Source organism: Carassius gibelio, chromosome A9 (assembly GCF_023724105.1).
Source record: "Carassius gibelio isolate Cgi1373 ecotype wild population from Czech Republic chromosome A9, carGib1.2-hapl.c, whole genome shotgun sequence".
NCBI lineage: Eukaryota > Metazoa > Chordata > Actinopteri > Cypriniformes > Cyprinidae > Carassius > Carassius gibelio.
Genome location: NC_068379.1, coordinates 26520148 through 26546287, shown reverse-complemented (window position 1 = coordinate 26546287; position 26140 = coordinate 26520148). Strand labels below are relative to the sequence as shown.

At 32.6% G+C, this 26140-nt stretch overlaps 1 protein-coding gene across 2 annotated transcripts in view; it reads left to right on the top strand.

Moving 5' to 3' along the window:
* The first annotated feature begins 532 nt into the window (after positions 1 to 532).
* LOC128020275 (sodium-driven chloride bicarbonate exchanger) overlaps positions 533 to 26140 on the top strand; it is a 56199-nt gene continuing 30591 nt past the window's right edge. Inside the window, exons 1-5 of one of the 2 annotated variants that reach the window (XM_052607109.1) lie at positions 533 to 690; positions 4494 to 4523; positions 18327 to 18408; positions 23528 to 23671; positions 25064 to 25202. In XM_052607109.1, coding sequence (XP_052463069.1) covers positions 643 to 690; positions 4494 to 4523; positions 18327 to 18408; positions 23528 to 23671; positions 25064 to 25202 — 443 coding nt within the window. In that variant the 5' untranslated portion in view covers positions 533 to 642. Of the gene's footprint in view, positions 691 to 4493; positions 4524 to 6791; positions 6893 to 18326; positions 18409 to 23527; positions 23672 to 25063; positions 25203 to 26140 lie in introns of those variants that run through there. The other variant, XM_052607110.1, reaches the window with a different exon arrangement.

Sequence of the window (26140 nt, the reverse complement as noted above, 5' to 3'; positions counted from 1 at the left end):
GAAACATGGTGAGAATAGCACGAGAATATTGTTTTGGCCAAGAGAAATGTTTGTTTTCGTGGGAATGTTGCATGTGAAACTTTTCTCGGAACAAGGGTGACCACCATCTAAAGTTTATCTCAATAAAATAAAAATGCAAATAATTGTATGCACACATGCTAAATCTTGCCCACAGTCTGCCAAACTTCTTTTATTCCTTTGTGAAACACACAAAAAATCAGAAACTGGAAAAAAAAAAAACGGAAAAATAAGCCATGCAATAGGGGGAGTAAATGAAGACAGAATTTGTAGTTTTGGGTGAACTATCCCTTTACATTGATTTGATCCAAAATCTCTGGTTAGGAAGATGCATGACTATAAGTTCTGCATGTTCTCCTGTGTTTCCCTGAGTTGTTCGTACAGCATGCATCTGTACTCTCTCTTATAAGGAGCAGTCCTGACACATTTCGAGGGACTATAACATTATACACCTCCCCTGTGGAGCTACTACCCACTGCTGCGTCATACATGCGCCCTCATGAGTGAGCAGTGTAATAATATCACTGCACCAAATATGTGAGCAGAGCACATCCTCCTCGCTGATCGGTGACGCTGCACGCAGTACGCACTTCACGCGCCGGAGCTGATCTACAGGTACAGAAGATGGACGTGAAGGACCAATGCGCACAAATGGAGCCTTTGCTGCCCGCGGTAAGACGCTCTGCAACAGTCGTGTTATAAACTGTAACGCGCGGCATCTGTCTGATCGGGATCTTATGAACTGATCGAATGCGTGCGCGAGAGATCTCGAGCTCGACTGAATGACTGACGCTCGTGCGTGTTTTGCGCCTCGAATGCGACACGCATGTTACATGTCGCAGATCAGCACGCATTTTACCAACGCGTTCACAGGTTGATCGTAGACTATCTGTATTAGTATTTACATGCAAGATGCATGAAACGTCATTAATCGACATGAGAAAATTGATTTGTACCATTTTTAACCAACTTGAGAACACACGAGAGAAAAAAAATCAGCAGGACGAAGAGATTAAATTATGAGTAAATAAAAAGAAGCATTACTCAAGATTGCATTGCAATTTTCATGGCAATTAAGCATACATTTCCTGCCAAATTTGTATTGTGAAGAAGGATATGATATTCAAAGGTTAAGGTAATTGTATACTGTACTTCATGGAAATATTTGATGGACTGACTTTGATTATTAAAATAATAATACAAATATAAGATAAGCTATTCATTTGTCGTGAAAATAATGTACCTTGATTAAATTTAAAATAACAATAATTCTGTTTATGTAATTATTATACATTTGAATGGGCCTCAAAAATAGGATGACATTTTTTCTTGCATTGTGACATTTTCACTCTCAAATTTTCTTTACTGTAACGCTGACAGATATTTGACTATTATTTTTTTATAATTGCTTTTAATATTCAAATATGATTTTTGTAAAAAAAAAAAAAAAAAAAAAAAAAAAAAAATATATATATATATATATATATATATATATATATATAAGTATTTTTATTATTCATTATATTTATTTAGTTTATTTAAAATTGTGTAACATTTTTATTTTATTTTGATAAATATAATATATAGGTCTCACGTGATATATAGTGTTTTTTTACATTTACATATGCAATGACTGGATGCTATGAGCTCAACAGCCCGAGGCCAATAAAATCATAAAGGCATTTAACAGATGCTATGCAACTGATTTTGCTTCAGATTTGACATTTTGCATCAAAAATGATCTTAAGATCAAACATTAATATTTCTATTTCTATTCATGAAGATAGGGTTGATACCCACCAGTTGAGGACCACTGATCTAAAGTGGCTTTCATTTGATTGTGAGATCACTGCTCATCAGATTTATGGGGAACAGTTCAATCAAACAACACATTCCTCTCCAGTTTCTGGATCAATAAACCCTGTGAGCTTCATATGAATCCAGATCTTAGTCTAGAAACCTCCAGCTATCCGGAGCATCTCAGACAGGCCTAGTTTCATCAGGCTGGAGCTCATTAGCACTTGTGATCTCTATTTTTATCTTTGACGTGACAAATGGCGGTCCAAGCCTATCTGTTCCTGTGATTTCTGAGAGGAGATTGTGTCTGAGTGAGATGAATCAGTTTCTAAATATATATTTCAGCAAGTATGCTACATCATTTAGTGATGAAAGCGTTTAAATCGCTTCAGAATCAGATCATTAACTTTACGTGGTTCAACTTTGCTCATTAAATACAGTATAAGCCTGCAGAGACTCTGAGCGGCTGAGTGTGTGTGTGTGTGTGTGTTGGAGGCCTGTTCCACACAACAACATGCATAATGTTTAATTATTCAAGCGTGCACCTCTAATCACCTCAGAACGTTTCTTTTCATTATTGTGAGACAGTGACTTGAATAGAGTTGTTGTTGAATTAATACTAAATTTAGTATTTAGTATTTGTATTTTTTATAAATAGTTTTCTGTGGCATTTTAACAAAGGTTGTAACAGTAATTTAAGTAGTTTATGACTGTGATTATTATTATTATTTTTTTAATTATTTGGTAAATAAGCAGTAAAAAGTAGTAAAACAATTTAATATAAATGTAAAATATTCCTAAACATTTTATAATATACTTTTTCAAATATTTTAATATAAATATTATTTTAATTTTAATATACATATAATTTTAATTTTAATATAAAAATATTTTACGTGAATAAAATATTATATTAAATATTGTTTGATATAATTTCACAATGTTTTAATATTTGAATTAATTTATAAGTCATTTATCTAATTTATTTTAAACAAATATATAATATAATTAATAATACAACTTTTGTCTGCCAAATCAAAGCAGTAAAACAAATGTTGTAAAACATTATAAAGTATTTTATACACACACACACACACACACATACATACATATATAATTCAAATGATATGTGTGGTGTAAAAACATTTTTGGATCATGTGACAATACTTTTTATTAAACGTCTTTTATATACTTTATTAGTGGAACTCATTTCATAATTGCTGTACAGAGTCTTGAGCAGATGAACAATGCTGCTTGTTATTGAGCAGTACAGACACTTACATCTGTTGATGGCGATTATGTCACGCTTAAGCAGGTGAATTGTGCTTCCAAGATGATGATATTTAAGATCCAATTAAGCATATTGTCTAGACTAATCGGTTGTAGTAGTCCAGAGCTGGTAATCTCAGTATGAATGTACTCATATGTATGAATAGTAGAGTAAAAATGCATCCTAAGTCTTCTCGCAATACTTTGGATAATCTGCTAGAGATGGTCATGTAATGGCGCTTAGCAGAGATTAAACATGTACGCAAGGCTTCTGAGGGTGTTTTTCAAACTAATTGGTGCTCTTTGGATATCCAGGATTATTGCGTTTGATAGGGAAGATGTCCCGGCACCTCCTCTGTTAAACATGCTCTTTCTCTTAAAGGGTCAAATAAAATCAGAGCCAGTAGAAGTTCCCTCAGTGCCACCTGGCATCAGTTTTACTGCAAGAGTATGACTGCCTTTCAGTGAATGCTCAAACTATATGGTTTATTTAATGTCTATATGGTCATTTAATATGCTTTTGTAAACCCAGCCACAGTTTAGCTGAAACTAAAGCATGCAAACTGCATTTTTTATCAGAATTAAATGCATTTGCATCACTTTTTCGTTCGACAGATGTCAACAGAGTTCGCCTGCGTTTTGCATAAAGTTCAGCATTTCATAACTTTCTGACGCTGTCGCGACTTGCTGTGCTCTGCTGTCAATCCCACAATCCCTCGAACTAATACATCACTGTGCTTTTAATACATAGTAGAGCTGCACAATTAATCAAAGTAAAACCTGAAATCACAATATTTCAATATGGCACAATATGGCAAAAAAAAAAAAAACATAAAAAACAATTGTGCTCTAATAAATAAATGTATGCACTGTGTCTTTCAAAGTAAAGCGCAGCACTGTGTTCATTTAAGCAGCGTATTATTACTAAAGTAGTAATATTTCTTGCAATTTTTTTGTCTCGTTTTTTTGATAATAATAATAATAATAATGATAATAATAACTATTATTATTATCATCAAAATGTTAAATAATAATAATTAATATTATCAAAATAATAATAATACAAATATTAATACATATTATTTAAATTCATTGACAAAAACAGCAAGAAATATGACTATATTTAATAATAATAATAATAATAATTGTTGCATTAGAAATCATAATATTACATTAAGTTTAAAATATTTATTTATTTATTTATTTTTTGTGTGAAAAATCACAATTAGATTTTCCCCCAAATAGTGTATAAACAATACATAACGGTATGCACTGACACAAATCAGAAAATTGTGAAGAAGTCCTGAATATGTGTGAATGCTGTAGCGTGCTAATTAATGAAGAGTAATTAGTATAGTGAGTCGAAACAAATGACATGAATTTGATCTGTAAATATTTGTATTTTGCAGGTGGTCACCTCTCCTGGAAGACAAAGTGTGGTGAGTTGAAATGTTTAATACACACATATTTTACGATGGTTGATATAATGCCAGAATCTTGTCATAAACCGGAATGCATGCAACATTCATTGATGGACGGATTGGATTGACAGAGAAACTGCCAATGCATTTTGATCCGAAGGTCCAGGAACGCTGTTCCAGAACATGTCAGTGTAAATTATTTTCAATGCATCTGACATTATTCAATCTAACCAGCATGACTGAGAAAGGACATTTCAATGCTTTTTCATGCATTCAGCAGCACTGAACATCAAGACACCAAAAGGACACAGATATATACAAGAACACTACTCAACACATGCTAATTCCTGCAGGATTTTAGTCAGAAGTGACCTTGAATTGTCAGCGGAATGATGCATAGTCACAGTAATCTAGCTGCGTATCAGAGATTTATAGCATGTTTTTCAAATAATTCTTCTCTGATTTTACAATGCAGCATTATTAGATGAGTTGCATTGGCTTTTTGTTGGTTATGTTCTTGAAATGAATCATTTATGTATTGTTTTGGCAGACCGCACATTTTTTAAATGAGGAAAATCCCTGATGCAAAGCAGCAAAGGATCAGTGAAATGCCTTGCACTGAGAGTCAAGTCGAAACTGCTTTCTCTCTTTTCTGAGAGAACTTGATCTGCTTCTAGACAAGGGCAGACAAAGGTGAATGATGAACAGTGTAGAGTATTGATTTTCATACATGATAGTAGCGAATTTGATCAATTTTGGAGCTGGAACGGCCATGGAAACTCAATTTTGTATTAATGCTTTAGTTGTTCTTACTGTATGAAGTTAAATGTATTCAAGCGACACATTGAAGTGAATCATTTTTCAGAACTGATTCTTTTCATTAGCTCTGCTCCAAAACCATTTGAACATCATGTTAAAAGTTTAACTTCATTCAAGTTCCCTGCATCATATTTTATCAAAGAAACTTTGAATGTCACACTATTAAGAATCCCTGACTTGACTCACAATTCATTCCAACAGAACAGCAAATTATACATGAATGTTAGTTAAAAAATTACATTGAATGATTGTTTAATGATTGAATGAAATACAGGTTTATTACTCGTCAACTTTTGATTTACTTGAAGCATACATACACAATTTAAAGTTTGCAATTTATAAGCCAATTTGGATAAAACCATATGCTAAAGTTAAAATTTCGCGGAGGATATAGATACAAAAACTTTTATAATACATACACACACACACACACAAACAAACACACACATACACTAATATAGTTACATTTATTGTCTTTTTTAGTTATGCGAACAGGCGAACAAGTGATATCGTTCAAAAACATATGAACCTTAAGTATATGAACAATATTGTTGATTAAAAATGATGTTAGTTATTGTTGATGACAATAATTAAATGTTATTTTGAGCGAGCTGAGTGTGTTTTTGTGCTGTCATGGATAAATAAAAATGACAAAAAAACACCAGTAGGTGGCGACAAGTCCGTCTTAATGAGTGATTCGTTGAATCATTCATTTGAGCGACTCACTAAGTATTAACTTTTTGTTTGTTCAACTGTTGTAAAAAATCCATATCACATTCATGGTTATGCTCACATGCTGATATTCGGGAAAATAGCACTCTTGCTTGTGTGATATAATTTAAGTATATCATGTCTAAAAAATAGGCTTTAAAACTGCATTCAAATAGGCTTCATCACACAATGAATACTCTCGGACTCTCAAGACGTGTTTTTTTGTATGTCTCCTAAAATCATGAAATAGACTTATATTTTTCCCTGTCTGTGATGTCACAGCACAGGATAGTCGTCAGTCATTCAATGTTTTCATGACATTGTGTTTCTGTGACTTTAGACCGATGAGTCATGTTTTTGGCTGATTGGGGTTACTGGCTTAAATAGTTCTTCCAGAGAGTCACACACGTGCCAAGAACTGCCTCGGAGATGAATGGAAATGCTAGCAGGTATATGAGACCAAACTGGTGAGAACTGTGAGTATAAAGCAAGAGAGAGAACAAGGTCATGCCTCTTGTGACAGGTCAGCAGTCCACTCCCAGCATGCCTCTGTGGAGGAGGCGGGCAGAATACACTGGTGCAACACCGGGATGAGAAGAGAGAGAGAGAGACAGAATGAGATAAAGACAGTCTAAGTTTGAACTTACGAGAGATGCTGCTGATGTCACTGCTGTAATCGCTGTGAGTGTGTGTGTGTATGTGTGTGTGTGTGTGTGTGTGTGTGCATGCACTGTAGTTGTACATCAGTTGAAGCGCATGCTGCATGAGGTGAAGCGGTCCTGACTCATTCTGAATCTTGAAAGAGAAACACCAGGGATATGCAGAATTTGGACCTTTACAGCCGACTGGACTCTAAGGTATGAGCGGAAGACTGGTTTTACTGTGGTTCAGGTTTTAGTGGCATCTGCTGCATGCAAACACTGCCAAATTCTAGGATTTAGCAAATACATGCATTTTTTTATGATGCCCTTGATTGTGTGTTGCAGTATTAATACCGCCAGAAAATATGCATGTTTTAGAGAATTAAATTGAGCTGTTTTTGCACTTTGTGTGAACTGAGTGCAATAGTGCAAATTGTGGGTGATGTAGTCTGTGTACTGCAGAGGATGCAGCATGTTTTCTGCAGGCTGAATGTCATTGATCAGATGCAAGGTTAGCGCTGTGGAGGAGGGGTGCAGGAAGCCTCCACTGCTACAGTAAGAAGCAGGTTACATGCTGCAGATGTCGGCCAAGAAGACCAGATCTCTGACACTGTCCTGCTTCATCCCTCGCCATCTTACTAGGATTATGAGAAATAAAAGTTCAAAACTGTCATTGGGATGGTATCCTTTCATAAAAGGTACAAATATGTACACCTTAGGTACTAACATGTACTTTTAAATAACTAATATGGATCATTTAGGGCTAAATAAGGTACAAATATTTTATTTTATTTTTTTTACTTTTTGACCTTAGGGTACCATCCCATCAACAGCCTTTTTTATTTTCTTGAGAATGTAGCTCCTAGCCAGCATTTTATGGCATTATTAAAAATATCTAAATATTTGCATTGCAGAAGACAATATCATAATGCACCGCAACAAGCTGAGTGACAAAATATATGTAGGCCTACTTCATTGCTGACAAAGTACAGGTTAAAATGAATTCTGAATTAAAAATGAATAATTTACTAATTTGGTTGTTACAGTGTTATTTTAGTATAACTGATATACCATTATAATTTTGTGTCCAAATTTTAATTCTCCCTAATACCTGTGTACTTACATAGTAACTAAATGTGTATGTAGTATGTAAGTACAGTGTAAGTACAAATTGGTACATAGTAGCTACAGCTATAATATTTATGTAACAAACCTCAGGATGGTTTGTGTAAGTACAAATGTGTAACAGGACATTGGTAACAACACTTTTTTCACTTCAATCATATAATTACATTTTGAAACAACAATATATATAAGAGTAATTGGAAGCAGGGGGTAGAGATGGGATCCAGAGGATAGAGAAGCATAGGTTTAGGGATATGTAAAGTGGAGGAGTTGGATCTCAAGTAGGAGTTGTTGCACTACTGTAATACAAGTGTACTTACATGGTAACTCCTCAGGAAATGTCCCCTTAATATAAAGTGTAACATTCTGGACACCATCCACAATTTTTATGTAAAGCTTAACTTGCTGGCCGCTGCTCTGTAACATTACATGATAAAGCTAATATAAAGTGTAACACTTTCTTTACCAAAAAGTGCTGTTAGTCCTGTTACACACTTGTACTTTCATTACCAAAAAGTGTTGTTACCAGTGTCCTGTTACACATTTGTACTTACACATACCATTCAGTGGGTTGTTACATATGTGTAGTTACACAAACATTAGAGCTGTAGATACTATGTATCAATGTGGTTACATACTATATACACATCTAGTTACTATTCAAGTACACAGGTATTAGGGACACTTCATATAAAGTGGGACCTAATTTTGATATGGTTTTGACTTTATTTTTATTTTATGTGTTCACTTAAATGTTAGTGTTTTATTTTTATTAGTTTTTGTCTCAATAGTACTTATTCATTTTTATTTATAAATTTTAGTTGATTTAGTTTTAGTTATTTTTGTAAGTTAAACTAAATGAAATTGAAAAATATTGCTGTGGGTGTGAGCCCACATAAAATAATGCTTTTTTATATTTTATTTTATGTCAGTCAACGTTTATCTTATTTCAAGTAACATGTTTTTTTTTATTGTTATGTATTTTTTATGGTTTTAGTTTCGTTTAAATCAGATGTGTTATTTCAACACAGTCTCATAGCCATTCATAACTATTTTAAATTTCAGCTAATTGGTAATTATTTCTTATGAATTTGTACGATCTCATTTGCATGTATCTTGCTCAGCAATATTCTGTTAAACTTTTATTCAGGCATGACATAAGTTGTAGTTAGACAAAGTAGAGAGAAAGTTGGAAAATAGTTTATGCAAAATATTGTTTTATGCAATTTATTTATCAGTTTATTAACAAACAAACAAAAAAACAACAAATGAAATGAAATAAAATAAACAACTAAGTCTATGTACAACCATCAATGTGCACATATCTGCCTTTGTTTGGACCATTTTTTCAGTTTTGTTTGAAAAACATTCAACTGTGTTTGCATTTTCAATTCAGCTGACAAGCTGTTCCATAACAATGTACCTTGAACAGTAAATGTAGATTGTGCAAATTTAGTTTTTCTCTGTGGTGCTATACAGTTCTGTGTAATTGCACCTCTTGTAGCGATCCCCCTACTACTCTGTTTTGATATTAATTTGCATATAACTTTTGGCGCAAGATCGTTTAAACATTTAAAAAACATTTTAATAACAGATGAATTTATACAATTTTCAAAACTAAGCAAACTATGTTTTTGTAAAATGCTACAGTGATGCCATCTGGTTGATTTCTTATCCAAAACTTTTAGTGTTTGTTTATATAGGGATCTAACAGGTTTAATAGTCAGTTGAGAAACCTGACTCCAGACAGTCACACAGTAAGATAAGTGTGAAAAAATCATTGCATGCATGTATAACTTGGCTGCTTTCAAGGATATATATGGTCTAATCATGTAAAAACAATTCAGATTTGTTTTGATTGTTCTACATAGCTTCTTAACATGCATTTCAAATTTCAAATGAGAGTCTAAAATAACACCTAAATATGTAAAATTAATTAACTGTTTCAATGTCCTTTTAATTATAAAACCACTCATTTCCTTCTTTCTGATTGAAAAACACATTGAGACAGTTTTTGTACAATTCAGGGTCAAACAACTATGACAATGTAGCATACTTGCGTATTATTTTATAGCAAGTATCAAAATGAGTCTTGCATAGTTAAAACTTTTCACAATGAATTTTGCTTTGTGAAGAGCAGGATGTATGTTTCAGGGTTTGGAGCAGAGCTTTTCTCAGTTATTTAAGAACAGCTAACTATTTGCATATTCAAGTAGTTAACACTACGTCATGTACAAACCTGATTCCAAAAAAGTTGGGACACTGTACAAATTGTGAGTAAAAAAGGAATGGAATAATTTATTGGCTAATTTTGGATTTCATGAGAGCTACACATTCCAAAAAAGTTGGGACAGGTAGCAATAAGAGGCCGGAAAAGTTAAATGTACATATAAGGAACAGCTAGAGGACCAATTTGGAACTTATTAGGTCAATTGGCAACATGATTGGATATAAAAAGAGCCTCTTAGAGTGGCAGTGTCTCTCAGAAGTCAAGATGGGCAGAGGATCACCAATTCCCCCAATGCTGCGGTGAAAAATAGTGGAGCAATATCAGAAAGGAGTTTCTCAGAGAAAAATTGCAAAGAGTTTGAAGTTATCATCATCTACAGTGCATAATATCCAAAGATTCAGAAAATCTGGAACAGTCTCTGTGCGTAAGGGTCAAGGCCAGAAAACCATACTGGATGCCCCTGATCTTCAGCCCTTAGACGACACTGCATCACATACAGGAATGATACTGTAATGGAAATCACAACATGGGCTCAGGAATATTTCCAGAAAACATTGTCGGTGAACACAATCCAAACTCTATAGGTCAAAAAAGAAGCCATATCTAAACATGATACAGAAGCTCAGGCGATTTCTCTGGGCCAAGACTCATTTAACATGGACTGTGGCAAAGTGGAAAACTGTTCTGTGGTCAGATGAATCAAAATTTGAAGTTATTTTTGGAAAACTGGGACTCCATGTCATCCAGACTAAATAGGACAAGGACAACCCAAGTTGTTATCAGCGCTCAGTTCAGAAGCCTGAATCTCTGATGGTATGGGGTTGTATGAGTGTGTGTGGCATGGGCAGCTTACACATCTGGAAAGGCATCATCAATGCTGCAAGATATATCCAAGTTCTAGAACAACATATGCTCCCATCCAGACGTCGTCTCTTTTAGGGAAGACCTTGCATTTTCCAACATGACAATGATAGACCACATACATCATAAATTACAACATCATGGCTGAGTAGAAGAAGGATCCGGGTACTGAAAAGGCCAGCCTGCAGTCCAGATCTTTCACCCATAGAAAACATTTGGCTCATCATAAAGAGGAAGATGCGACAAAGAAGACCTAAGGCAGTTGAGCAACTAGAAGCCTTTATCAGACAATAATGGGACAACATTCCTATTCCTAAACTTGAGCAACTTGTCTCCTCAGTCCCCAGACGTTTGCAGACTGTTATAAAAAGAAGAGGAGATGCCATACAGTGGTAAACATGGCCTTTGAGATATGTTGATGAAATTTAAAATCAACTTATTCTTTGCTTTAAATGATACATTTTCTCAGTTTAAACATTTCGAAACTTCAGCATCATTGCATTCCGTTTTTATTCACAATTTGTACAGTGTCCCAACTTTTTTGGAATCGGGTTTGTAGTTAAGAAGCTCATCTAAAGACTTAAAATATAGAAAGATGGTGCACTCATATTACTTGAGAAATACAGCAACACACAATATGGTGGAATGCATCTGAATACGTCCTGCCTTCTATATAAAACAGCCAATGCGCACGATTTGCTAATTCCTTCCCTCGATTTGCTAAATCGTGCACACAATTTACCAATTCGTTCTCTTGATTTATAAATCGTGCTTGATTAAGCAAATCAAGGGAAAGTATTAGTAAATTGTGTGCACAATTTATAATTTGAGGGGAACGAAATAGTAAATTGTGCACACGATTAAGCCTAGTATTTTTCCTGCATGCCTTGTGCGATATTATACAAAGGTGACTAAAATGTTTCTTACATTCTATTGATTTTATTTTTACCCAAAATATAATGTTATTTGAATGTTTATTTTTAACATTTTAAGAATGTTAAAATGTTTAGTTTCCTTGTCGTGATTAGAATGTTATTTGAAGGTTCCAAAAAAACCCTAATGTTTCTTAGAACATTCAACAAATACAAATTACATCATAAGAAGGACGTTCTGAAAATATTGTTCTAAGAATCTTGTTCAACCTTCGTCAAATATTAATAAAGCTATAGGAATGTTCAATTAAAAATTATGTTTTGTCCTCTAACATTTATATGACTTGTAAAAAAACATTAGTGAAAGTTGCAAGAACTTCTTCATCCTGGAATATAAGCTTTTATAACACTATTTGGTCTTAGGAGACAATATTTATGGGACAGTTCGACAAGCCGTTTTTGAGATTTCAGGATCGACTCATTCAAAGAGGACAGGACTTGGTCTAAGATACCCGAAATTGCTGGCCAGAGGTGTTGCAAATATGGCCGCCGAGTGAACATGCTTTCCTTGAAATAGCTTTTGGATCATCCATTGGCTTCTACAGCATTTACTGCACTTAACTGCCCTGTATGGATTTACTGTGCTGCAGCTGATAGTGATATTCTCCTCCATCTGCCCTTTCAGGATGCTTATGATTATCTGCTTTATCCAATTAAATCAATGTGAACCATCACGGGACGTTCACTAATCTCCCGCTCTCATACTGCTTTAAAGAGATAGTTCACCAAAAAATGATAAGTCTGTCATCATTTGCACACCTTCATGACAGCCCAAACCAGTAGGAGTTTCTTTATTTTGAGGAATGTTCGAGGAATTGACTTTCAATGTGTAGCAAAACCACAATAGGCGTATTTTTGTAGGTAAACCCATAAGGCTACGTTCACACTGCAGGCTGAAACGACCAAATTCAGATTTTTTAGCCCCTATGCGACCTATATCTGATCTTTTCATGACAGTCTGAACGACACAGATCCGATCTTTTCACATGTGACCCAGGCCACTTGGGTATGTGGTCCTGAATCCGATACGTATCCGATCTTTTGAAATGCGACCTCCGTCTGAACGGCCAAGCCACATGTATCCGACCCGTATGTCATTGATACGCTACAAATGCCATAATTCTGCGTTGAAGTAGGCGGGAACGAGAAGAGCCACTCACAGCAGTATCCCACCACTCGACTCCGCACCCAGAGGTTTCTCTGTACCGACGTTGCTAACATTGCTCCTCAAAACGCCATGGCCAAAGACCTTCTTTTTAATTTTCTTCTTAAAACGAGAAGATTGTAATTGTGCTGGCTCCGTGGGTGAAATAACTTTAATATTGCAAAAAGAGCTCCGCTGTTGACTACACTGTTGTTGACATCTATGTTTAACGTTAACTACTTCCGCTAACAACGAGTGACGTTGTTCACCGTTGAGTACTCTTCTGCGCATGCGGGTCACTTCTGGGTCATTTCACGTTCACACAGGAGATCACAAAAGTTCGAATTTAATTGGAAATGTGAATGGCCTTGTAAAAAAATCGAATTTTTTCAAAAAAATCAGAATTGAGCATTAAGCCCTGCGGTGTGAACGTAGCCTAAGTTTGCATCATCCTGGTTCCCTCAACAAAAACCCAGTAGGTAGGTATGTACAGTAGATAGACAGATGGATCCCACTCTTGCATCTCAGCATGCTTTGGGTCAAGCATGTAGTAAAATCTATGCTGTGTTTTGGCAGGTCAGTGTTGCATGTTACTTCGCCCAGAACCTTTCCATCTTCTGTGAGTTCATCCTTTCACGAGGTTTAAGTGAACAAAAGTATTTTTTCCTGTGGCTAAGAGGATTTCATGTCAATTTGTGTCCATTTTCTCTAAGTAAACAGCATTAAAATTAAGCTGACTGCTCTTTCTGTTATTTTGGGGGAAATCCAAAATACTTGTTCTTTGGAAATTTCCACAAAAGCGAGATTATATTCAGTAATAATGGAGCTGTATACTGAGAAAACAAGAGCTGAAATGATTAAAGTGTTATTTTTCAGACACTTCTAAAATTATACCAAAGCGGTCTCTTTCTGCCAGCTGGAATCTATCTGATCCACAAGAGAATAGCGATGAAAACAAGATGGTGACTATCAGTTTCATACTCTTTACAGCTTCATCTTGCGCCTGTCTGACTGACATGTCAACTAGGCGATCACAGTTTCATTTGTTTTTACGTGCTGTTTACAAGAGGGTTTCTCCGACAAATAGCAAAGTAAAATCTACAGTTCTGCTCATGAACTGTATAGTTCTCCAAACATTCTGACAAGGTTCTCTAAAGTTATGAACAAACGTTCTTCCAGTAACATTAATATCAGAGTTTCCGGCTTTTGAACGTTTTCTCAAAATTTGATTGCAAAAGCATTATTCATCCATTGTTCACGCTGTTTTGAATTCCGAATTGGAATTGGAATTTGAATTGGTTTAAAAAAAAAATTTATGTTACTTGATTTAGAATGTCCAGATTCATTCAAAAGTAACATTCTCACTATGTTTCATCAGATTTTTTGAATTAATTTTTGAATGGTTAGATTTTCCCATACTGTTTGCCAAATTATACAGTTTAACATTTGGTTACATTTGCAATGAAAATAAACAATGAAGTAGATAAACAACTTATGTTTTGAACATTGTTTTCTTAATTGAATGTGTTGTGAACATTAGTAAAACATCCTTAGAATAAGTCTTTATGAGCTGGTTTGCTGGATATTCAAAAAAAACTGAATGTCCTTGCAAGTATTGGGTTTGGTGACATGGAACCTGCAACGGTTTATTGATCCAGTCCATCTGAGATGTGTATTAACCACTGTATGCAGAACATACAGCCGTTATTTATAGCTGTCGCACAGACCAGCTTTATGAGACACTGTTCTGTCATAGCTCAGTTATTTAAGGGAAGTCGTGGTCTAGTGGTTAGAGAGTTTGACTCCTAATCCTAGGATTGTGGGCCTGAGTCTCAGGCCGGCAATATCATGACTTAGGTGCCCTTGAGCAAGTCACCGAACCAGGCACATTTTGGGGAGGGACTATCTATTTGCTTGACCAGTGGCAGATGTGCAGTGTCTTTATTTCTTCCATTCAGTTTGGTGATCCTGTTGGTGCAGAAATGATGCACGTCGGCTTTAAAGAAACGTAATTTTTTAGTTCACTGTATTGAGGCTTGTTTCTGTTTTGTTCCCTCACATGAACTTGAGAGAGTGTGTAGTGTAGTGTGTCGTCTCTTTACTGGATTACAGCCTCGGATGTGTGCAGATCCACACAGAAGGAGAGTGTGTGGCGGTTTGGTCATAAGAGGAGAGGATTCGGGATAAAGAGATTAGTCCTCATGGAGATTACATGCTATTCATATTTTAGGCAGGGCAAAAGGCACTCATCTGAATGTACGCCTTATGTGTGTGTGTGTGTGTGTGTGTGTGTGTGTGTGTGTGTCTGAGAGAGAAAGAACCTTATGCCATTTTAAAGAAATCAAGATAATTGTTTCTCGTGGTTAATAAAGCAATAAGCATCAGGATGCCGTAGTGATGTTGCAGCTTGCTCTCAAACTTATATTTTTAAAGCACTAAACTGTTTCAAAATTCACATTTGAGGCAAGACTTTAGATCTAATTCTAAGATTGATATTTTAATTGAATATAACACGTCCATCCATTTGGATTACACAGTTTTAACGTAACCCAATGAACTGAATGTGATTCCTATTTGTCAGTCATACATAAATGAAACAGGTAAGAATAAGAATATCTGTGATTTATAATATGCAATAAATACTGTGTTTATGTTAGCATTTATCTATATAATCAATATCTAATAAAATAGTCTATTTGATTCAATCTCATAATCATTTTAACTCATTCAGTCTTACTCTTTCCAAAACTAGCCATATTTATGTTCATCTTTTGAACAGATTATATTGAATTGCTTTTACAATAAACAAATGCTGATTCCAAGCAATGCATAGTCATCTTGAAAATATGATTATTGAAGTGAAATAAAATATGTGCACACTCTTAATAATAAACTACTCCAGGATTGAGTGCTTATACATGTATGTAATACATGTATGTGTTCCTATTGTGTTTTAATAGCATGTTTGATTTAAACATCAGTAGATAAAATCCTGTTAGAGTTCAATTCATATTTGAATCCGTTCAGAATATTAGATTCAGTGAATCAATTTGATTAAAAACTGATTCAGTGATTCATTACTATCATCAGTCAAATATGTGCCACTGAAGAGGCATTTTTCATGTTCAAATGTTAAGAAATAAATATGGCTGATTATTACTACTGATGCATATAAATAAAAATTGTGGAACATAATTTTGTGCCATTATTTTTAATACTGTATTAAACATTTCGAATCAGGTTTATTCAAGGAATACACTACAGGTCGGATTGATTTTTTATATGTTTTTGAAAAAAGTCTCTTCTGCTCACCAAGGCTGCATTTATTTGGTCAAAATTACATAAAAAAAAATTAAAATCTCAATAACCGTTTCTGATTACTAACAACGTTGAAAACTGTTGTGCTGCCAAATATTTTGCGGAAATCCTATATATATATATATATATATATATATATATATATATATATATATATATATATATATATATATATATAGATCGTGATCGGAGCACCCCTATATAAAATCGTATGAGTGAGGTCGTGCAACTTCGTACGAATAAGCCACCTCGTAAAATTGGTCGAATTGGTCGTGAGATAGCGTTGAAATGACAATATGCAAGATGATCTGATTAAATGCATTGACCAAATGCGTCTCTGTAAAAGGTCAAAATCCAACAGATTTTCTTTAAGTTAATCAATCATTGTTGGTTGTAATTCACATCATTCCTTGATGAAAGAACAATTATACATTTCACAGAATATGTACAGTATAAGAGTTATAACGTGAATATTTAAGGCAGGTTTTAAATATAGCAAACTTCAGTTCATTCGCTGTATCTGTATCATGCAGAAATACAACTAGTATACACTTACTCTTCGCTCAGCTTCAGCATAAAACAACTGAGTGTCATAACGAGCTCTTGAGGGAATCTTTAATTAGTGCAAAAGAATGGTTGCTGGTCTAATGAACAGGGTTAACGCAGTTTCTATTCGAGATTCCCTCAACAGACAGCATTACTGACCAGCTGCTAATCGCAACAAGCTACTGTTTTAGCGCCTCATTACTGAAAAAACACGCAGCATTAAAACAGATGGTACCGAGCCAAGATCAACCCTCAGAGCAATTACATAAGAGCAGAGATACAGACCTACCAAAAAAATACAATACTACTGTTGCACACATACATGCAAACTATTTAAAACTATGCTAGAATAGTTATATTCAACATATATCTCAACATTTACACTACCATTTAATACATATATATATATATAGATGACAGTTGTAAATTGCTCCTATACCTCTCTAGCACTCTTTTTTCTTTTAAAGAGAAATTAAAGGTAAATTTCAGTGTCAAGTTGTGGAGAAGCTTTCAATATGAAAATGAGTCTTTGTTAAAGAGTCGGTTTGATTTCATGCTGTTGGCTACATTAGTAACCATGGTAACTGTCTCATAGTTGTTCCCATAGAAAATAGAGCAGTACATTGAGGAACCAGATGAAAATACAGCAGCGACCTCAAGCAATGCATTAGTTCATTTTTACAGCAGTGCATTTGATTATCATTATTTACTCACTCTTATGGCACTCTAAACCTGTATGGAGCTTAGCAACTGTATAGCAATGCCATTTTAACCATCTATATTTTATCAATCTCATCCAAAAATATATTTTTTAAGTAAATAGAATGTGCATTTTAAATTAAATTTTTGTCTCTTTAATGTTATGTTAATGTTACATAGGTTGTGATATACTATTAATATTATATATTTGTTCATATAAATATTAATATTATTATTTCATGGACTGTGTTTCTTTAGTATCATTGAGATAATATTACAGTTTTTATTAATATTTACATTTTCTGTATTCATTTCGATTTCAGTTAGTAATTTTATATTTTTGTCATTTTTATTCTTTTTTTATAAATGTTATGGTTATTTTAGTACATTTAAGTGTGTTCTTTTTAGAACACGTTAACCTAAATGAAAATAAGAAATGTTGCCTGTTTTATAATATTGCCGTGTAGTGTGATTTGTTTAATAAATAGTTCATAGTTAAGAGTTCTAATAAATGTAATATGTAACAATATTAATATATGGAGAAGGTTTGGAGATTTTCTGGGAAACATGCACTCACGTTATCTTCAGAAAAGGTTCAAAGCTAGTTCATTCTCCACTCTTCTGCACAGCTAGGGTCAGATGAATGTGTGTGTGGTCAGTATCTGTCTCTGTGTGACGGTCCGGGACGAGTGCATCTGTCAGAGAGACGCATCCATTTCACCTGTCACTCTGAGACAGACCTTCACACTGACATCTCTCTCTCTCTTTCTCTCTCTCTCTCTCTCTCTCTCTCAGAGGAATGATGAGGAGGCTGTGGTGGACAGAGGAGGCACTCACTCCATGCTTAAAGCTGGACTGGAGAAGGAGGAGCTAGAAGGTAAATACATACTAAGACATACATGCATTTAAAAAAAAAAAAATTCTGAATATCATATGTCTGATTTTATTTATTGCAATTATTTTTATTTGTTATGCATTTACCGATTTGCGCCAAATTCTAATGCATGAGCTTTTAAAATGTTTTAAATGAGTAGGAATTCATATTTTAAGGATGCATTAAATTGGTCAGAATTGATGGTAAAGACACTTATAATGTTACAAAAGACTTCTGTTTCAAATAAATGCTGTTCTTTTGAACTTTCTGTTCATCACAGAAATAAATTACATATTTACAAATATTCACATAAACGGCTCTTATTTTAAATTATAAAAATAGTTCACATTATTACTATTTTACTGTATTTTTTATTAAATAAATGCTGCTTTGGTGAGCTTTAGGATGATACACTTCGTAGCAGTTTTCACCCATAAACTGCTAGTAAGTTTCACAAATAATAGTAATAATAATAAGTTGAATTAAATGTGATTTTTTTTTTTGTAGAAAGACTGACATAGTATATTTTCGTAAAACGTGCTTCAGTAATCTTTGCTCACAACTAAAAAAAAATAATAATAATACTTTTTTTGCACCCTCTGTATATATAGAATGTATATATTGAATCTGCATATATACATACACCGATAAAATGCCTCACTGTTTGCAATGCATTTTACACTGACATCAAATCATGTATTGTGAATTTGACATTCGAATAGTTTTTTATTTTCATTGTGCCGTTGATGAAGTATACAGTATCTTCAAAAAGACAGCTTCAATTGTAGAAAATGAGCAGTCCTGTATCTACTGTCATACACACACACACACACACACACACAAACACACACACACACAAACCATAATACTGAGCTGTTTTAGAGCATCAACTACACAAAGAACTTAATGGCAGTCTGAGAGGAAAGTCTGTGGGTGGCAAATCAAGAGCATTACCCCCCTGAGTGTGTGTGTGTGTGTGTGTGTGTGTTTATCTGCCATGTCATGAATCGAGAGCCAGGTGGGAGGACAGATATCTGGTATTTGAGAGCGATTCGAAGGGAAAAAAGAGCAGCTACTCATGCATCTTCTCAAAGACGGCAGACGACGTCAGCTGCTCTCGTTCCCCGTCTGCTATTTTTACATCCTACTGTTTGATGACGAGAAAGAGGCAGAGAATAATTACAGGATCCAAATTAGACTAATAAATGGGTCATCAAACTCTTAGTGTCTGAACAGAGGCTCCATATCCCACACGTCTGAAATAATCACATGCTTTTCTGTTTATGTTTTATGCATTCATTATTCACACAGTATGTGTTTCTAACTTTGGCAGATGAACTTGAAGAGCTCATGTCTTGATAAAAGCAGGTTTCTTCCTCGTGCTGATGTGTTTTCTATTGAAACAAGATGATACATATACATTTAGGCAATTAGCAGATAGTTGTTCCTTTTACATTGAATCAGATCAATATTTAAATTATAATATAATATATAATTTAATTTTAATTGTAGCAGGGATGTAACATAGTACTACTGATATAATATACTATTTTATATAATATTTGTTAATAATGACAATTTAAATATTTTTTAAAGCAAATAGAATGTGAATTTTGAGTACATTTTGTACTATTATCAATATTTTTTACAAGAGTGTACAATTCTATGAATATATATATATATATATATATATATATATATATTGTAACAGCTTAACTAATTTAAGTAAATACATTTTAAATATTTATTTTTGTCTCTCTAATATTGTTAGTGTTGTTTAATGTCAGTTTTGTCTCTTTAATATTAATATTATCAATAATATTTACGGGGGTGTAGAAATCTATTAATATTAAATAATAGTTTATATATTTTTAATAACAATATAAATATTTTTAAGTAAACAATGTACATTTTAAATTTTAATTGTGTCTCTGTAATAACTTTTACAGAAGTGTAAAATTCAATTGCTATTACATAATATTTTATGTACTTTTTATTAATAATTGTAATAATAATAATATTATTATTATTAATATTTTAGTGGTAAATTTAGTATATTCAATGTTAATATTAATTATATAATATTTTATAATATTGATCTTAATAAAAACGATGTGTATTTGGTCTTTTTATCATTAATATTAATATGCATTAACATAAATATTATTTTTGTAATTATTATGAATTATTACAGCGACATAACATGTTATTATTATTCTATAATATTGTATTTATATCTGTGCTGTCAGATTTTTTTAACGATTTCTGACAGACATGAACTGGAAACTACAAAATTCCCATTTTGATTTCATCAGGGTTTTGAATACACTATGTTTGGTCAAGAAAACCTCACTAATTCATCACTCTGCATTATAGTGGGACGACAAGTTGTAAGATGCGAAATAAGTGTGTGACAGCAGCAGGCAGATTCACTGTTCGCCTGCATCTCTCTGACAAGGACAGGCTGAAATTATGTGGATATTACCCACAATTCCATGCAGTAATGAGCCGACTGTCAAGATATAGGACCCATATATATTAGACTGAGCTGTACTGACAAAACTGCTTGTGAGATCAAAAATATGACTTTTGCCCACTCACTGTGGCTTATGAATACAAATGCAGTTTCAGAATTTGGATAAATGTCATTTATTCAGATTCAATCTGGATCTGCCCTGAAGATCACAAAATAGTAACAACCTAAAAACACCTTGCGTGTTCATGCATACAGGATATTTCGTGCTTAAATAAGAAAATATGAAGTGATAATTTCCCCACTTCTTGCTATTTCACTGCTGAAATGTTCTGAGTGGTTTCTGTGGTGGTTGCATTAAGCAAAGATCTTACCCTCAAGTCTCTGAAACAAGCTTAAACTGTTCAAAATGAATAGCATTTATTGAAATAAAGCTGAAATAAAATCAAATAGAAATATCAGATGAAAATCTAGACCTTAGAAGACAAAAAAAAAACTACAAGAAATGACAAAAGCATGCAACAAACATTACTAAAACAAAACTAAAATTAAAATGAAAACTAAAAATACGAACATTAAAGCTTATACTACAAATTCTATAATATTAAAAAATAATGTAAATACTACATCATATATATATATATATATATATATATATATATATATATATATATATATATATATATATATATATAGTATAAATATCATAATATTATATAAATAATACTAAAATAGCTTTCTTTAAATAGCTAAATAAAAATAAAGAAAAACAAAAAAGAAAAGACTAAATAAAAATTAGAAATATTTCCTTAGCAACTTTAACTAAACTGTATAAGACTAAAAATAAAATAAATATAGGCAAAATATAATAATTATAAATAAAATTTAATAAAAATGACAAATGCACATAACACAAACAGGTATTATAAAAAATAAAAGCTAACAATAATATTATAGTAAAATATAATACTGTATTAGTATTTAAATTATATAAATAATACTAATATAAATAGTATAATAATACTAAATAGCACTTTAGTAATATTATAGTATATATTTATATACTATAATAATACATCAATTATATTATAAACACTACAAATGATCAAATAAATAGTATAAAAGTATATTAATAATGCTAAAATAACACAGTTCTGATATTCCGGTCTTGTGTTTTTGATCTGCACATTATCTCAAGTTATAAATGTCATGACTTTCCAGTGTTTGGAAACACACAATGTCAGCAGAATAACGTCTAAAGCTTTGGAAATGGATCTATAAGCTCGTTTCCCACTGCTTTCAGTCTTTCTCATAATGTTATGTGAATCAAGGACATAATTTAAAGTCTGATTTCATCCAGCTGTTTAGAGCCATTTTAACAGGCAGATCTGTTTTCTATATGATGGCATCCGTTACAGATGTTATATAATAATATATAATGGACAGATGTTATGTTTTCCCAGCATTTAAGCCCACGGGTCATATTAAAGTGATGAGTGTTATCTGTATAGTTTAGCACTGTTTAAAAATAGCAGATGACTTTATTAGTTAAATGGATTTAGTAAATGTAGTTACTGTACCAAAAATTGTACTACAAAAGTGTCTTGATCCACTTCACTTTATTTACACACACAAGGAATTGGTGTCAGCTTTCAGTACAGAAACTACAGACATAAGGTATCAGATATTTAAAGCAGCATCTGTTCCAAAAGGTAGGCAGCTGTATAATTATTTTATATTTCATAATTATGCAATATAATTATTCCTAACGAGTCACGGTATAATTATGCTGCCTTCTAAGATGCCTTATTTTAGACAAATACTAAAGCAGCAATGCATGCATCTTTCATGGAGAAGACAATCCCATAATGCAGTCAGAGACAGGAAAAAGAAAATCCATCCAATAATTTACAATATTAATTATACATGTCGGTTATGTTGAAATGTTGATTATTAATGTACTTCTAGTTAATTCGATGCACAGAAAATGTGGTCTCTTTAATAATAATATTAGCAGATTTTACAGGGATGTAAAGGGACTGTATAATGTATTCATTTAAATATATTTCAGTAAATAAAATGCACATTTTAAATGTGAACTTTGTCTCTTTAATATTAATAATATTTGTTATGGGGTGTAACCCACTATTAATATTAATAACATACTATTAATACTTATTAATATTTTTTTTATATTTCAAAATATTGTATTATATGATTGTTTTAAGTAAATAGTGTATTTGATCTTATTAATACTAAAAACCAGAGAAGTCCCATTTTACATGCAAATGAAACATTTTTTATTTATTTACTTATATTTTGTTTTTATCCAAATGCACTGAAAAAAATGGGTGTAGAAACTGTTTACACGCAGAAATTGCTGGTAAATTTCACTATTAAATGCAAAGAAATGGGAACGAACATGTAGAAAAACTGAAATGAAACTGAAATTTTCTTTTAAAACATACTTCAATTTACATTTTGAAAAATATTTTTTACAGTGTGCATGATGTTTATTTTCAGTTATGCTTACTTTGAGACCTGTGCTATTTAACAAATGAACTCAGAAGATGAAATGTGAAAAGCACACCTATGATTGAATGTCATCTCTCAGCGGTGCTTGTGTTTGTGTTTGTGTTTGTCGGACAGGTCACAGGACTCTGTATATCGGGGTTCATGTTCCTCTGGGCAGAAGAACCCACAGCCGTCATCGGCATCACGGACACCGACACAGAAAGAGGAGCAAGGAGAGAGACTCAGGCGTCGAAGACGGACGAGAATCACCTTCATACAGTAACCGTCCATCCTTCCGTCAGTGACTTTCTTACTCAGTATTTATGAGATATTATTGGGAGATCTAGAGTGACAACTGATATTTATATCATTTTATGTAAGCAGTCTGCTATACTATTATAAAGATCTCATTGATTTATTGTATAAGCTAAGAATTTCATCTTAATTTTTCAATAAAAAAAAAAAAAAAAAGATATATATATATATATATATATATATATATATATATATATATATATATATATATATATATATATTATATTAAATTTATTAATTCAGACTATCATTTCATATGTGAGGCTTTACAGGGTTAATTATTATTATTATTTTTCAGACTATTATTTCATATATCAGGCTTTACAGGGTTAATTATTATTACTATTACTATTATTATTATTTTCAGACTATTATTTCATATATCAGGCTTTACAGGGTTAATTATTATTATTATTATTATTATTATTATTATTATTATTATTATTATTATTATTATTATTATTATCAGACTATTATTTCATATATCAGGCTTTACAGGGTTAATTATTATTATTATTATTATTATTATTATCAGACTATTATTTCATATATCAGGCTTTACAGGGTTAATTGTTATTTATTTATTTTTTCAGACTATTATTTCATATGTCAGGCTTTACATGGTTAATTATTATTACTATTACTATTATTATTATTTTCAGACTATTATTTCATATATCAGGCTTTATAGGGTTAATTCAAGATACATTTAAGTCGAGACACAAAATTATTTAAGATACTAATATTGTTTTCTAAAAACTATCTGCCATTTAAATAAATGTATTTGTTAATTTATATTTATTTCAAAAATAGATTTAGTTTTAATCCATTTAAATTAATTAAAATAAAAGTAAAAATGTCATCATAAGTAAATCTTGAATTAAGAGTGTTTAAATATTTATAGAAAAACAAGAGAATAATACTGAGTAAGAAAATCTGTCTTTTCTGTCCATCTGCTTTATTTCTGCATGTTTGCTGTCATCCTCTGTTCCTTCTGATGTCCTTTCATCATTTCCGTTTCTCTTTGCTGGTCTGTCCTGTTATATCATTTATCTTTGAAGCTCTCTGTGTGTGTGTGTGTGTGTGTGTGTGTGTGTGTGTGTGTGTGTGTGTTTCGCTGTGATCTCGACAGGCTCTGAGTTGGAGTGTGTGTTGCTCTTTTAGCAGCTCACCATGATGACTCAGTCCCGCTAGAGAGCATCTGCTTCTTTTCTGTGCTTTATTATTATGGACATAATGCATGTTGAACACAGAACAGCTTTGGTCTCTGATGCTTTTGGCTGCCTATTTTAGCCGTGTGACCCCTTTCAACTGAGCTTGGTAGTTTATTGAGGTCATTGAAATGCTGTGTCACAGATACTCCCTCCCAGAGGGTGCAGTTTCTGCTGGGCACTGAGGATGGTGATGAAGAGCACATCCCACACGACCTCTTCACCGAGCTGGATGAGATCTGCCTGCATGACGGAGAGGATGCTGAGTGGAGAGAAACTGCCAGGTACTGTCATTCAATATGCACTTATGGGTCAAAGACAAACAATGATGAAAAGTACTAAAAAAAAAAAAAAAAATACTGAAGAAAATAATATATATGAATATGACGTAATCTTTAATCCTGAGTTCATCAAATGTCTCCAAAAGGTGGTAAATCTAGTAAAAAATTGAAAAAATATTTCCATAAACATTGAATAGAATATGAGTGTGTATATCTTAATATATAATATATATATATTATATATTTGTAATTTGTATATATATATATATATATATATATATATATATATATATATATATATATATATATATAATTATTTATTTAATAAAATATTTATTAAATATTTTTAGGGGTTATTTGATTTGACAATTAAAGATCGTATCATGTCATAAAAAGGTCAAAATAAAAATGAAACTTAAATAAAAATAATGAAAATGGGCAAAATAGAAATATAATACAAGAACATAAAAAATGGCATTAGCATAAAAATAGCACTTAACATATTACTAAAACTTCAGCTGAAAATAAAGTGATAATTGAAAATAAAAATAATAAAATTAATTTCAGTAAATTAGTTAATAAATACTATCAAAGTATATAAATAATATTCAAATATCACTGTTCTGATATTCCAGTCTGGTGTTTGATCAGTGTCTCAAAAAAAAAGTGTGACAATCTTGTAGTAAAATGTGAAAAAATATTCCTTGAATTGAATCCTAAAACTAAAATCATAACTAAAATGATCTATTATTAGAACAAACAATTAAGTCAGTGTATTACAAAAAGCACACAGGAAATAATTTTGTTGTCATGTGACCAATGCATGTGACAAGAAACCCTAAGAGCAGGAAATGACATCAGAAAGGCCCTCGTGGAGATGCCAAGATCAGTACTACATGAAAATCTGAGTACTTCTTTTTTAGGACACTGCATGGTTGGTT